General features: G+C 34.1%; 1 protein-coding gene across 1 annotated transcript in view; it reads right to left on the bottom strand.

Annotated features, from left to right (window-relative positions):
• The window catches only part of GALNTL6 (polypeptide N-acetylgalactosaminyltransferase like 6), a 1,217,468-nt gene that overhangs the window by 659,053 nt on the left and 543,907 nt on the right, over positions 1 to 14,508 (bottom strand). Inside the window, exon 4 of the mRNA XM_047092006.1 lies at positions 12,303 to 12,469. Coding sequence (XP_046947962.1) covers positions 12,303 to 12,469 — 167 coding nt within the window. The remainder of the gene's footprint in view (positions 1 to 12,302; positions 12,470 to 14,508) is intronic.

Raw genomic sequence — 14,508 nt, 5'->3', positions numbered from 1 at the left:
AACATTGAAATGAACAGAACATGCTGATATTATTCATCATGCATTGTCTTGGCAAAAGCTTATCCTGGGTTCAATTCTGACCGAGTATAGCACCATAACCCATAGGCATTTTCTCAACCCTACCAGGTCTGAAGCCCAGCATTAATGGGAGGTACTGTGGCAATTTTGTTTCACCATGCACATTGGACTTCAGCTCTCTTGTACATTTTCCCTGATCTTAAAATGGAAAGCAGCTTAAGGAATTTAAAAAGATTTGCTGTATCTGTTACTAGTGATGCTTTATAATGTCTCTCACCAGAAAAGAGACTTCGCCATACGAAATCATCAGAAACACTCTTGACCTACAGTGTTAAGGGTTCTAAATTTACCATCAAGTATTACTTATTTTGCAGCGTAGACTAAGTCAGTTTCCCTAAAATTAGCAGAATGGGTTGCCATTTTATTTAAAAAAAATTTTTAACATTTATTCATTTTTGAGAGACAGAGAGAGACAGAGCATGGGTGGGATAGGAGCAGAAAGAGAGAGACACAGAATCTGAAGCAGGCTCCAGGCACTGAGCTGTCAGCACAGAGCCCGACGCGGGGCTCGAACTCACTAACTGCGAGATCATGACCTGAGCTGAAGTTGGACGCCCAAACCATCTGAACCAGCCAGGTGCCCCTATGGGTTAACCTTTTAAATTCTGAAATAGGTAAAACCAAATTCTATGGTTCAAATTAACGACACAAGAAACAATAGGTGCTAGTGAGGATGCAGAGAAAGGGGAACCCTCTTGCATTGTTGGTGGGAATGAAAACTTGTGCAGCCACTCTGGAGAACAGTATGGAGGTTTCTCAGAAAACTAAAAATAGAAATACCTTATGATCCAGCAATTGCACTATTTGGTATTTACTCAAAGGATACAAAAATTCAGATTCCAAGGGATACACGCACCCCGATATTTATAGCAGCATTATCTACAATAGCAAAACTATGGAGAAAACCCACGTGTCCATCAATGGATGAATGCATAAAGAAGATGTGGTGTGTGCTGATAGCTCAGAGCCTGACTCAGGGCTAGAACCCATGAACTGTGAGACCATGACCTGAGCAGAAGTTGGACGCTTAACCGACTGAGTCACACAGGAGCCCCAGAAGCTGCAGATACTTAGAGACTTGGATCTTGGGGATTATACATCCCTGAATCTGGCCATCATTATGACTTTTCCTTTTGATCCATCCATTAATCCTTTTGCAATGAGAGACCTATGTGGTTTTAGAAGATGACCATGTCACCTATGGTCTTAGATAATTCATCAGGACTGCCATGCCATTTGGCTCTCTTTAGGGCTTCATACTAATGCATAGGGATCTTGAGTGGGGGAAAACAAATAGCTTAGCTAGCAAAAGCAGTATGTTCAGGGATTCCTAGAAGCTTACCATACCACTGAAAGTCATCTTGCTACGACATGTTTTGGAGTCAGCTTGTTTTTGTTTCAATGGAGGTACTTCCACCCATGCATACGTCACCTTTCATAAAAAAGTGTGATTAAGGTGCACATAAAGGCTAATTAGCGTCAAGCAATTTAGGGTAATCTCAGATGTTTATAGAAGTGGCCTAGGAAGGCTATGTGCCCTGTACCTAGGAACCAAGGGTCAGTATGATACATTGAGTCTCCTGGGATATTATTTTAAGGTCACTCCTGTGGGAGAACGAAGCCACAGCTCTAAGAAAAATCTGAACTTTGAAGTCATACCCCCCACTAGGAGAATATCTGACTAAAATTTAATAAACCTGTGCTGACTCACAGTACTCAATGCATTTCTTATTACTTAAAAAATATTGCTACAACTACTTTAAGATTTTTCCAAAGATCAAAAACAAGTTCACAGAACTTTGGAAACTGAAATTTGTCTTTTTGTACATATAGATATTTTTTTTTGTTTGAGTTGGGTCTTAAGAAGTTATTTTGGGGGCGCCTGGGTGGCGCAGTCGGTTAAGCGTCCGACTTCAGCCAGGTCACGATCTCGCGGTCCGTGAGTTCGAGCCCCGCGTCAGGCTCTGGGCTGATGGCTCGGAGCCTGGAGCCTGTTTCCGATTCTGTGTCTCCCTCTCTCTCTGCCCCTCCCCCGTTCATGCTCTGTCTCTCTCTGTCCCAAAAATAAATAAACGTTGAAAAAAAAAATTAAAAAAAAAAAAAAAAAGAAGTTATTTTGTTCATCATCATTTCATGAATATTATTCATGGCTAAAAGATAAATATTATAATTTCTTGGAGCATGTAGCAATGGTTTAGATCTTCAAGTTTGAAATAGTCACGGATTATCCTCCTCTCTCTATTGGGTGACTTCGTTTTCCTACCCTTTCCAGTTTAGAGACAGTTTTTCTCAAAAGTGAAAAAGACAGTAGTGAAATTATGTCTTGTTTCTCTAAGTTCCTGTCATACTTAATCCTTCCTAAGATTCCAAGACCTGAAAGTGGCAAAGCTGGGACTTGAAATCAAGCCTTCCTGATACTTAAGCTGTGAATGACTCACAGTGTTTCGATGTATCCTTTGACTTTATAAGTTTTGCACTACTCGGTAGCATAAAATAAATAAATATTTCCTTTTCTTCATAGAGTCCTTAATTTATTTTCTAAGAAGTAATGTTTCAAGTTGGTGAAGGGGGAAAATGTAACCAATCTGAAAAAGAAATCAATTACTTAACTTTAATTTCAGAGCCCAAATGTATCCCCATTAAATTAGAAATGGCCTTAATAATTCTGCAGAAACAGAATATGTAGAAATTTAAAATGTAAGTTACAGAGCTAGAACTTCTTCAAGATATAAAATTAAGCTTTCCTTTGTCATTGCCCACTATAGCACTGAGGTCAGGGTTTTCTGCTCTTTGAGGCAGCCAGTAGTTTTTCAAAAAGCTTGTAGATATACATTCTATGTAGAGTTCTTACCCGGGTTTTAGTAGACCAGGCAGAAAAGAATGGAAAAATAAATAATGTTTATCTAATTAATGTCCAATCCAATGGCAGATATTTGCCCAGTCATGTCCCCCTTCAATCCCAGACTAGCTTCTCTCCGTCCTAGAAAGACTCTCATCTTTTAGGCACATTTTGCACTAGAGTAGCCCTGGGCAATCTTGCCAGTTTCTTCGTTTCTACGCAGTGAAGTAACTTTGTTAGGCTACCTAACTTGGGAACGATACATCCGGAAGAAAGATATAATCAGATGACCTACAGAAGGCCAGCCTAATACCCACTCATTCATTCTATTTTACATCAGTCTGTGAAGCTACATGAAACACATATATGTTTTATGGCCCATTTTACTGCCTTGTGAGCCTTTCAGAATGTTAGAAACACTGTTTTCTGTGTGAGGAAGGTTCTGATTGGCACCCTGTAGTCTTAGAAGACCATTGTGGATACTGAAATTTGTAAGGTCAAGTCATTATTATTCTCATGAATCCTCCATTCCAATACTTGTATGTACACAGTGAAATGATGGTTTCTATTATGATCCTGATCCTAAGGCAAAAAATGGGTAATAAATTAGATTCAATTATCTAGAGTGTCTACATAATTGTAGTACAGTTTTATTAAATTAAAGATAGTTATCAGAATGGTTCCTGTTTCTCAGAATTAGATGTCTGAGAAAACTACAGAGGAGAGAAAGCCTGCACACCTGAGCACAAAATCTGTTCATTTTGGTTTTGTCTAGCATTTATCTAAGCATATAAAGTTGACCCACTCTGTGACCTACAAGGTCACCTTTCTGAGTCTTCATTCATTTATCTATAAAATGTTACAAATGTACCATGTCACTTACAAATTCCTTCATCTCAAGATCCTATCGTTCTATTGTGGAATTGTTCCTCAGCTGACATAAAACATCTAATTTGTATTAGAATTTTGTTGAAACGTGTTTCATAAACACAAATGCTTGACGTTTAAAACTTGTCAGCTTATCAAAGACCTTGACCGATGAGAGATTAATAATTTTCTAAGTAAATGCTGTCATACAAGAGTAAGGAGTGTGAAAATGGGTACAGGAAACCTCATTTAAGTTGGAGTCAAAAATCCCTGAAGTGGGCGCTCTCACAGACATGCCATTGTTTGAAGGCTGCATAACCAGCAGGAAGAAAGATTTGAATTATCTTGACAAGGGAGGGCATTTTTCACATAGGGATTTCATCTCCCGCTTTTAAGAAAAAGAAGGAAGATCTCTAAATGCTGTAACAACAACACATAACCACTACTAAAGCCAGTGAGAAACCACCACAACCTGGATTTCTTAATTTTCTCCAAAGAACTTTTGTTTAAAACAACCCATCTCAATTTCCCCCTAAAATCTAATAAAGGCTGACTTTCCCTTTGTCTCTTCAGACTTGTCTATGGTTTACCATAGGTTGCTTGTCCTGAATTGCAATTCTCCTGCTATTCCCAAATAAACTCATTTTGCTAGGAAAATAACTGGCTGTTTTATTTTTGAGCTTGACAGGATGAAATATTTGTGCGTTTTTGCATTGTGTCAATGCAGTGATTTTTTTAAAAATTAAGAGCAGATGGATATTTAGACATCAAAAAGAGCTGTTTGAAATACTGAACACTGTATTATTAAAACTCACCAGCTGAGGTTTGCTGACAAGAGGAATAATCATAAAACATAACCTTTTATTTCATCAGAGAAAGTTATGCCTTCCCAACATCTGAAGCCCAATATCCATAAAATGGTTTCATACAAGTGACATCCTACTCAAAACAGCTGTCTGCAAGGAAAATAAATGGGATTTAATCTGCCATAAAATGAATTGCACAATTTATTTTTCTTGAGGAAGTCATGCCTTTGTGACATCGGTGAGCTGTAACAGTTTTGCTTTGAAAAGAAGCATCTCTTTCTATGCCAAACCCATATTAATTCAACCATGTGGAGTTTTCCTCCAGAAAAAGCAGATCGGCTTCCCACCACCTGATGATGGGAGTTGCCGTCCTCCACCTTTAAAAGCACCGATTTCAAACATGAACCCTAAGCAATTATTTAAGCCAGAGATAGAAGGGTTTTAAGATGCCTGGCTATTAAGTACAAAATATATAAAAACTGTCACTCAGCCACTTAATGTCCTACAAAAAATGACTATTTCATATGCTTCAAGTTAATGTTTAAGAAGAGAACAAAACTGTAAGAGAACAAAATGATGGAAAAATGACAGTTCAGATTTATCGTATCTTCAAAATAAAAATATTAAAAAAATTTGAGAGAATCATAGAGCAAACATAAATATTTATAACCCCAAAGTTGACTTACTATTCTATTTGGGCATTTTAAAAGACATCTAGCAATAGAGGTATGGTATGGTAGAGCTAAGGTTTTAAATTTTTTTTAATGTTTATTTATTGTTGAGAGATAGAGCGTGAGCAGGGGAGGGAGAGTCAAAGAATCCGAAGCGGGCTCCAGGCTCTGAGCTGTCAGCACAGAGCCCAACGTGGGGCTCGAACTCAAACTGAGATCATGACCTGAGCCGAAGTCAGATGCTCAACCGACAGAGCCACCCAGGTGCCCCAAGCTAAGGTTTTAATTTATTTCATTCATTTAAGTACACAAAATATTTTTTTAATGACAAAGGAAAAGAAAGCCACAATAACACAATTTTTAACTGTGAAATCTGTTCTAATATTGTATGTGTATGTACATTTTCTAAAATATTTATGTTCAAAATTAGCCTAAAAGCATTTCATTCTGATGACTACCTTTTCTCAAACTACATTCTCACATGCTACAATAGAACATTTTAAAATAGTTTTTGTCAAAATTAACCACATTATCTATTTGAATGGAAATTTCCACAAGCATACCTTTGTAAAGTAAATATAAATCCTGCTGAAACTGAAATTAATTTAATCACATTTAGCTATATTGTTACTTTCTTTAGAGGGCAGAAGAATATAATGCCTGCAAGAAATTTTTTTTAGTGCTCTGAACCTACCAGTGCTAGTGTTACAAATTCATCAAGAATAACGTAACATATACCTTTATAGTATCTCAAGGTCCTTTATTTTAATCTGCAAAACAAGCACCTACTTCAAATAGGCCTTTGCTAGATAAATAAGGGATTCTAATAGTAATCGTGAGGACTGTCAATGTGTGTATAACCCTCAGTAACATTCCTGAAGACTGGAGAGATTATTCACATTTGCTGTAGAGAAGAAAAAGGAGACAACAAAATGCTACTTTAAACATTAAGGCGAAGGTAAGGCTCACTAAGAACACATAACTCCCATTATTTTAGTCAGCTAAATTGTTTACATGGACATGGACATCATGTGAGATTGGATTTTTAATTTAAAAGTAGAGAGATAGAAATCCCCAAAGTGCTTTGCCTGCTGAGACAGATTCTATCAAGGCATATTCTGCCACTGGTGGGTAATACTCATATTTTATGAATACAAAAAGATTTTTTTATGAGTTAATTTTGTATTTTGTAAGTTCCAAAACTTACTCTTATAGTTTATAGGCTCATTTTCCTCTGACCTTGAGAACACATTACTGTTTTATGTTCATATTTATGACGCTGGGATACAGTGCCACTCTATGTTTTGACTCCCTTTCAACCACAAATGCTAAACTAATTGGTAAAACAGAACTATTTTATTAAAACTATCCATTTTGCCATTAAGCAATATGATATTCAAATTTATCAGCAGAAATCAGAATAGCTTTCTTTCCACTCTTTAGCAAGTGATGCTGAATTTCTAAATAGAAAAATACACAATTGTATTTTACAACATTTTCTTAGTTCCTGCTACTTATTAGTATCTAAAACCGAATCTTTATTTTAAAGTACAATTATCCTTACAGTTTAAAATATGAATATTAGATCTAAACAATTCCAAGATGCATCACAGTGAGTAGTTCTTAATAAATCTGAGACATAAAAATCGCATGTCTCATAGTCTAGTAGAGTATCTGATGAAATACCAGCACTAAAACATTTTTGTTGACTGTCATCTAAGAATCTTTATATGTACTTTAGTGTTAGTATTTTATCATATAAATAGAAATGCACTACCATTCTTTATCTATTTTATGACCTTTTCACACTGATGGTATCTTCCAACTTCAGATAGTTATAAAACATGTGCTAACTGATTTGTCTGCTTATGGAAACTTGCCTTAATGTACACTTGGAGACTATTTGAGTAAAAGAGAACCAAATTCAAGACTCATCATTACCATTTGTGAGGTGATTTAAAATAGTCTCACTATTTTAAAGATTTACAAACACTTTCAACCATGTGAGGAATTTGAAATTTTTATGGTAATATGGATCTTTACAGAAATTGCTTTGCTATTGGTTGGTAATATATATATTTCTATATAAGCAATATATATTATAGATATACAAATATATATTTCTTTTCCATTTTCTGAACTTGGCATGGAAATTACTGAATGAATCCAATGCAAAATAGATGTACAAAATGCTAGGAAGAGAAGGAAAATTGGCGAGAGGGAAGAATGGCAATAACCTAAAACTAAACATAAAATGCTATAAAATGAATTCATCAGAAGGTGGAGGAAATGTCTACAAATTTGTGAAAATGCAAAAATCTATCAAAGAAATATAATAACAAATGTAAAATTAATATCTAAAATAATGTAGAGATAATGTTACAGAATTTCCCTCCCAATGTTTCCTTACAGATTTATAAATCCAATATCAATTGCAAAGTAGGCAATAAAAACAAATAGAAAAATTTGTTTATAATAAGATACACAAAAAAACAGGACATTTTGAAATTAGGCTATTTATGCATTCATATCACTCAATGAAGCTTCAGCCCCAATTCTGAAATACATGAAAGTTATTCTGAAGCTTTGATTCATATAAAAATTACACAAAGATCATGTTGAAATAAAGATTTTGATATGGATGGAGCCTGAGAGTCTGCACTGCTAATAAGCTTTCATCGTGGTGCTGATGCTGCTGGTCCGTGGACCACACTTTGAGGAACAAGGATTTATGCTATCTATAGGAAAGTACACTGGGTTTCTTAAAGTTGCTGGCTTTGCCAGATTGGGAGGATTATTTCTAGTTTCGGATTTTCCCTCCAACTAGTACATGGAACATAGCAGATCTTTGTGAATCTGAAATATTCAACTCCTACCTTTCCTGACCAGCTCTGGAATAAGCAGGGGCAAGAGGGAATGAGTGTGTGTGTACCTGTTTTGCGTGTGTGTACCCAGTGCCCAGTTGTACCCCCATACTTGCATTAAGGGAAAGGTGTCAGCAACTCTCCCGTGACTATCCTAATGTGAACTTGCATTCATCTAAGCACACAAAGTTTAGAGAATTGTCAGGTTCAAATATGCCCTATCTCTGAGGTTAAGCCCCAGCTTATTTCACACATTTCAACATTTTTCCATGTGGATGCTGTTAAGGTTGCCTGGAATTTGGAGATAAGCCCAGGATTAGTCCTGCTTTAAAGTCATCATGAAGCCTTGTTATAGGCCTCAAGTTAAGTTGTTAAATGTATTTCTGAGAGCTTACTGGGAAGAAAAAAATAATCACATTCACTAACTTTGGTGAGCTTCAGGTAGCAAAAACATAATGCTGTGGAAAACTTTCCTGCAGACCTGTACCTTCATGTTTCTGTAGACAGAGGGCTTATGATAGGAGGCTGAAACAATATTCTGTTTACCAAGCTTGCTTTAGGAAGAATATGTAAAACAAGAAGGGCTGGAAAAGGGCGTGTACTTTTTGTTTTTTAATTTTGATAACTGGGTCAACCCTATTCAAGCAGATTTTTAAAAATCACTTTGTAATATTCGTAAAAACTCTATAATTATGAAATATTTTGGTGTTTTTTTTTCTCTACTGCTATGAAAACTACTACTACAGAATTTGCCAATTACTAGATGGCTTACATTTTTTGGAACTCTGAATTCCAAGTGATACTAAACTTGTGCTATTAAAATAGCCAACATGCTGGCTTCTCTCTTTTTATTTATTTATTTTTTACATATATAGCTATTCTATTGACCTAGAGGACATAAAATATAAGGCAGTAATATTTGATTAAGTCTTGTCAAAATTTTATTGCCTGCGGCCAAAGGACATTGCAGAATATCCAGTAGAAGAACCATAGTGCAAAAGTGTTTAGATATATGCTGAACAGACTGGAAATTGGAACAGAGTTCTGAAAATAAATATAAAGTAAAACATTTCAGAAATAATTTTCTAAAGGAAGCCAAAAGCCCCTATCTTCCCACACTTTAAATTTTATCTGGCCTACTTAGTTTGATTTTTAAAGAATTGGTGAAAAGACTCTGCATGTTACAGGCTTACAGTTTCTGTGTTGTCTACATAAATGTGTAAGTATACTTTCAAGTATAACAATTTTTAACAGCATAGCTAGAGATAGGATCAGAATAAAAAGGAGCAGGAAAACTGTCTCTGTCTTAGAGGCTCTGTAAACAAGAGATGTCTTAAGATATCTTCCCTCTCATATAATGGAGAAAATAAACTTGAAAGGAATTTTGATAAACACTCATGTAAGGCCTCTCCTATAATATAGGTGGGTAACATGCTCTTTTTATCCTCCTTGTGATAAACCTCTACAGTGTAGTTTTTCTTCCACATCTGTAGTAAGTTACTTGCTTATTGGTAAATTTTGATTTTTTAAATGTTAAAGCAGCCTTAATTTTTCTAACATGCTATGAATTACCACAATTTGTCTTCACAACCCCTCTGACTTCTGTTCCTTCTGGAGATGATAGGTGGGTAGATGGATGAATGGATGGATGGATGGATGGATGGATGGATAGATAAATGATTAAATAGAGAAGATCTCCACAAAAAAGTATGGAGACTTTTTATATTATAATAGTAAGGGAGTATTTGATGAGTAGAAATAGTTGAGAGCAATTACTCTATTTTGCAGTGCACAATTTGCTCAACCATCCAAGGCAGCTCTCCATCCTGACCTCTCTATGAGGAATTACTCAGATAACTAAGAACTTATCTCCATTTTGATAAAAAATCTAAGACACAGAACTCATTAATCTGATGTCATATAGTTAATAGTTGGTGTTAGAATTGTAGCTTGTGTGTGTCATGTTAATTTTATGATTTCCCATAATTCAGGAAGCAGGACTGATGATTCTTAGGTCCACCTAAATCCTCATATTTTGTCAGAGGAGACTTTTTTTTTAATTAAAACAAAAATTTGGAAGAAGAGTCTTTCCTGTTACATGCAACTTTAGAATTATGAAGTATTCTGAGAGATTATAGAACTATTTTTATCACTTATTTCTTTCAAAGTTTACTTTTACACATATTGACAATTTAACACAATAAAAAGCAATATTAAAAAAATTTAACCTTTTGAAGGTTTAATGATCATGAAATAATACTCTTGACTTGATAGTTTATAGGAATACAATATGTATATTAAAGGCTTAACAAAACATTAAAATAATTGTTATCTTTAAAAATGTCCAATAGAAAAGTCAAAATCACCATTACTATCCTAAATATTATTTTTTTCTGTTGTTCTACTTCCCTAACACTAATTATATTAACACTCTTCTGTCACTTACTTCCCAGGTGACATTATATGCAGAAGGATAGTCCATCAAAGTTGCTATTGTACAAAAGATGACAGGGAATTGAAGTCAAGACAAATGCAGATGCCACTATTTTTTCCCCCTTAAAAGATGTTCAATTGAAAAATGCCTCTGAGAACATTCAGCAAAAAATGCTCTGTAAACCACAATTTTCTGCTACCAAATGTTTCCTACTATATTACCCTCAGGTCAAAATTCCACTGTAATAAACAGTTTACCAAGACAAAGTTAATTATGTAGAAAACGCTCCATAGACACACTATCTTATTTCTCTTAGTACCAGTCAACCACAAAAGACCATTTATCTGGTGATGTGCAGTCCCAGATCTTTATTCCTCATTTTCATTCTTTTATTTAAAAGCAAAGTTTAAAGTTTTAGCTGTAACACATTAAATGCTTATTTTTAGCCTGGGGTATTAATGACTACTTTGAAATAAGCAGTCTCAATTAGAAAAAAAAAATCAATGTGCTATTTAAATTAATTTTTTAAGTAATAAATTTCAGTTTTAGACACTGGCTTGCATTCTTGGGTAGGGTTGAGTGCATATCTACCTAAGCAACACAAGGCAAAAATTGCTTTGAATCAACCTAAATTACCAAGTGAGTAGTTTACTATTTTAATGGAATGATGTTAGATAATCTCATTTTTGTCATATAAATTTCAACACAAATTAATATTAGGTAAATCATGACTTAGTATTTGAAGCATATCATTCAAGACTGGAACTCTGTTAAAGAAATCTTAAGATTAACACACTGAGCAATTTTACTTACACAGAATTTTTAGATACTATGAAGAAACTGACATTTTTTCTTCAAATGAAATTTCCAAAACTTTAATTAACCCACTTGATTTCAAGATGTTTTCTCTTGTGAGGCATAAGAATAATATGCAATTAAACTCTTTTACTGCCATTTTTCTTACAGTAAAGCATAGCTCTTTCATGCAATGAAATATAAGGTAGAACACTGTATTCCCAAATAGATCAACATCATTAGAAAACGTTTCTTCCTGTCCACTCACATCAGCCAAGAAAGAGAAACTTTCCTTTCCTTTGAGAACAATTCTCACATTTAGACCAACTATGATCAATGAAGTCCTAATCTCAAGAAACTTTCTATAATTTTATTCCCCTCTTATAAACCACATGATGTTTCTCAGAATGGTAGGTATATTAAAGCTTATGTCAAATTTTCTAATACATTCCAGACTTTTTGGTTTATTGTTCAAATATGACAAAATAGCTAGAATTGCCAAATAAAAATATTTGTGTTACTTACAATTTCTAGTATTTATGAAGTGACAAGCACAGACTAGAGTATACCATACTGGTAAATAATAGAACAGATGTTCCTCAGACACAAGAACAGATTTTATAAATCTACTGGAATATCTCCCCATTCATATGTACTTACAATAGCATATTTTGCAGTATTTGTTCTGAAGCTGAAAGTAGAATTTGGGGCATTTTGCCAATACCTATCTAATTTACAACAGAAATGTAATTCAGATTTTCTTATAGTTCCGCAAATGACACCAATACCTTCTCATCCATTGGCCAACACTTATGAAATCACAACACAGACAAAACTTCATAATCACCTTTCAGATAGAATTAGAAATATCACAATAATCCTCTGGCATTTTTTAAAGCCTGTAATGATTATGTAGGTAATAACAGAATATCATTAACTGTATCTTACCTCTATCACTGAAGTCATCTACTAGAATGATTTCTGCTATCAGACTCTCTGGGGTTCGGTTAATTATACTGTGGATAGTACGCAGGAGTGAAGTCCAACCTTCATTATGAAATGGGATAATGATGCTGGTGTTTGGCAGCCTTTCCAGGTACATCTTGTGCTTACAACTGGAGATGACATAGAAAGAAAAAAGCAATGTCAAATGCAAAACTATAGTGTATCTTACACTGCTATTTACTCACTGTGTTATCCAACATCTGTGAAAAAACTGGACTTTGTCTAATACTTTTCCAAACAGAGCTTGTACATAATAATAATTACTCTGTTCATTCATGGAATTCATTAATTATCCCTTTCACATGTGCTCTTAATGAAATAATTATTTATCATTTTTTTGTATCAGGGATTCAAATACTAGGTAAGAAGTGCATTGAAATGTTATGTTCTTGTTAATGTACACTTTTCTTATTGTTACCTAATAGTAATGTGAACACTTTTTACGAGTTAAAATTGTTTCCATTTGGCACATGGTTAAGGTTAAGGAAGTTCTGGAAATCTAACTTCTATAATTATGCTTAGTTGATCAGTTTTGGTTGTGGTATGTTTCAATGGCTGGGTAACATTTAAGTTCTACAAGGAAAACACAGTCTTACAATGAAATAAATGAAGATTTAATCTTAAATAAGCATATACTGATGCAACTACATAATAAGATTACTTTAAGATCCAAGCCAGACATTATCACATTTCTTGTGGAAATTTTAACCAGAAATCCCATGTAGCTTTATTCATTATGAAAGAAATCCAAGATACCAAAAAGAATGTAGGCTTTAACTTTTGGCATAGTTAAAAGCGATTTATTATGTGTAATTGCTATTTTTACATATTTATGATTTATTTAATTAATTTATAAGCCACATGAAGGCAGCAACGTGCTCTCAAATCTCATGTAATTCCCAGTTCAGCAGGTCACCCAAGCTTTTTTGAGGATGATGAATTCATCTAAGTTTGTGAAATTTTTGAGTTACTTCAAAACTAAAATAGGATAAAATTTCAATCAGTTATCAAATTCAATGATTTTCCTGATATGGATAACCTGATAACAAAAAAGAGAGTGGAAATCTAGAAACAGGCAGTTTCCGCTTAAATGCAGAAGGATCTAAGGCTTCAGCTTTTGCCAGGACACTGGCTACTATTTCGTCTAGAGGAGGAAACAAACCATAGCAGGATTTGAAGTATGCTTAGATTCTACCAAGATGTATATACATGCACCAGAACATTCAAAACATTACTTAAAATATTCTTTCCAGTCGCTTCAACACTTTATTTTACTATGATCTCAAAAGGATATATTAAATACTGCTGTGGAGCTACGGATCTACAATAAGAGATGTTGCCTTACAGCTTGGGAAAATATGACAATGTAATTAAAGCCAGGAAAATTAACTATCCTAGAAAATAAAATAAAATAAAATAAAATAAAATAAAATAAAATAAAATAAAATAAAATAAAATAAAATAAAATAAAATAAAATAAAATAAAATAAAATAGTTTAGTTATATAATTTGAAAATACAAATATTTCCTTTTTTATTGTGCCCATTAATTTTTAATCTCAGTGTTTACTATTTATGACAATATCTATAAAACAAGTAGATTTTGATGTTTTAAAATAGGATGAAAAGAATTAGAGAGAAATATTAAAATAATACCATGAAATGGGCATTAAATGCTAGGAAAAAAAACCTGAAATTCATTTTAGGATCAAACAAAATGGTTAAAAAATATATAATAGCATATGAAACAGTGATTTCTAAGGACGTATTGTGAGCTGGATGCTGTCACATAAAATGCACAAGTCTGGAAAAGCATGCTAAAGTAATTCAACACACCTTGTTATAATTACGTACAGTCACCCATTCTTCTCAACAAAGCCAAAGACCCAAGCTTCACTATATCAGTATTCAGGATAATTGCACCTACTCATGCAAACCATCATACCTAACAATGCTCTAGGAATGCAACTGATATTCCCAAAAAGGCAAATTAGTTTTTAATCATTAAGGTGAGACATTATACATATCACGTGCTTATTAAGAAAGAATTGCACTCAGAGCAATACCCTATAAGCAATCAATAGTGACATTTAACAGCTGTATATAATCTATTCAGAAAATAGGCAGACACAAAAGGATGCAAGATTGAT

This window comes from Lynx rufus, unplaced genomic scaffold, assembly GCF_022079265.1.
Source record: "Lynx rufus isolate CCGP_SWC_20201006 ecotype Redwood Valley unplaced genomic scaffold, mLynRuf1.p SCAF_3, whole genome shotgun sequence".
NCBI classification, from domain to species: Eukaryota; Metazoa; Chordata; class Mammalia; order Carnivora; family Felidae; genus Lynx; species Lynx rufus.
Note: the sequence above shows the minus strand (reverse complement) of the source record. Positions and strands in the feature narration are given on the sequence as shown.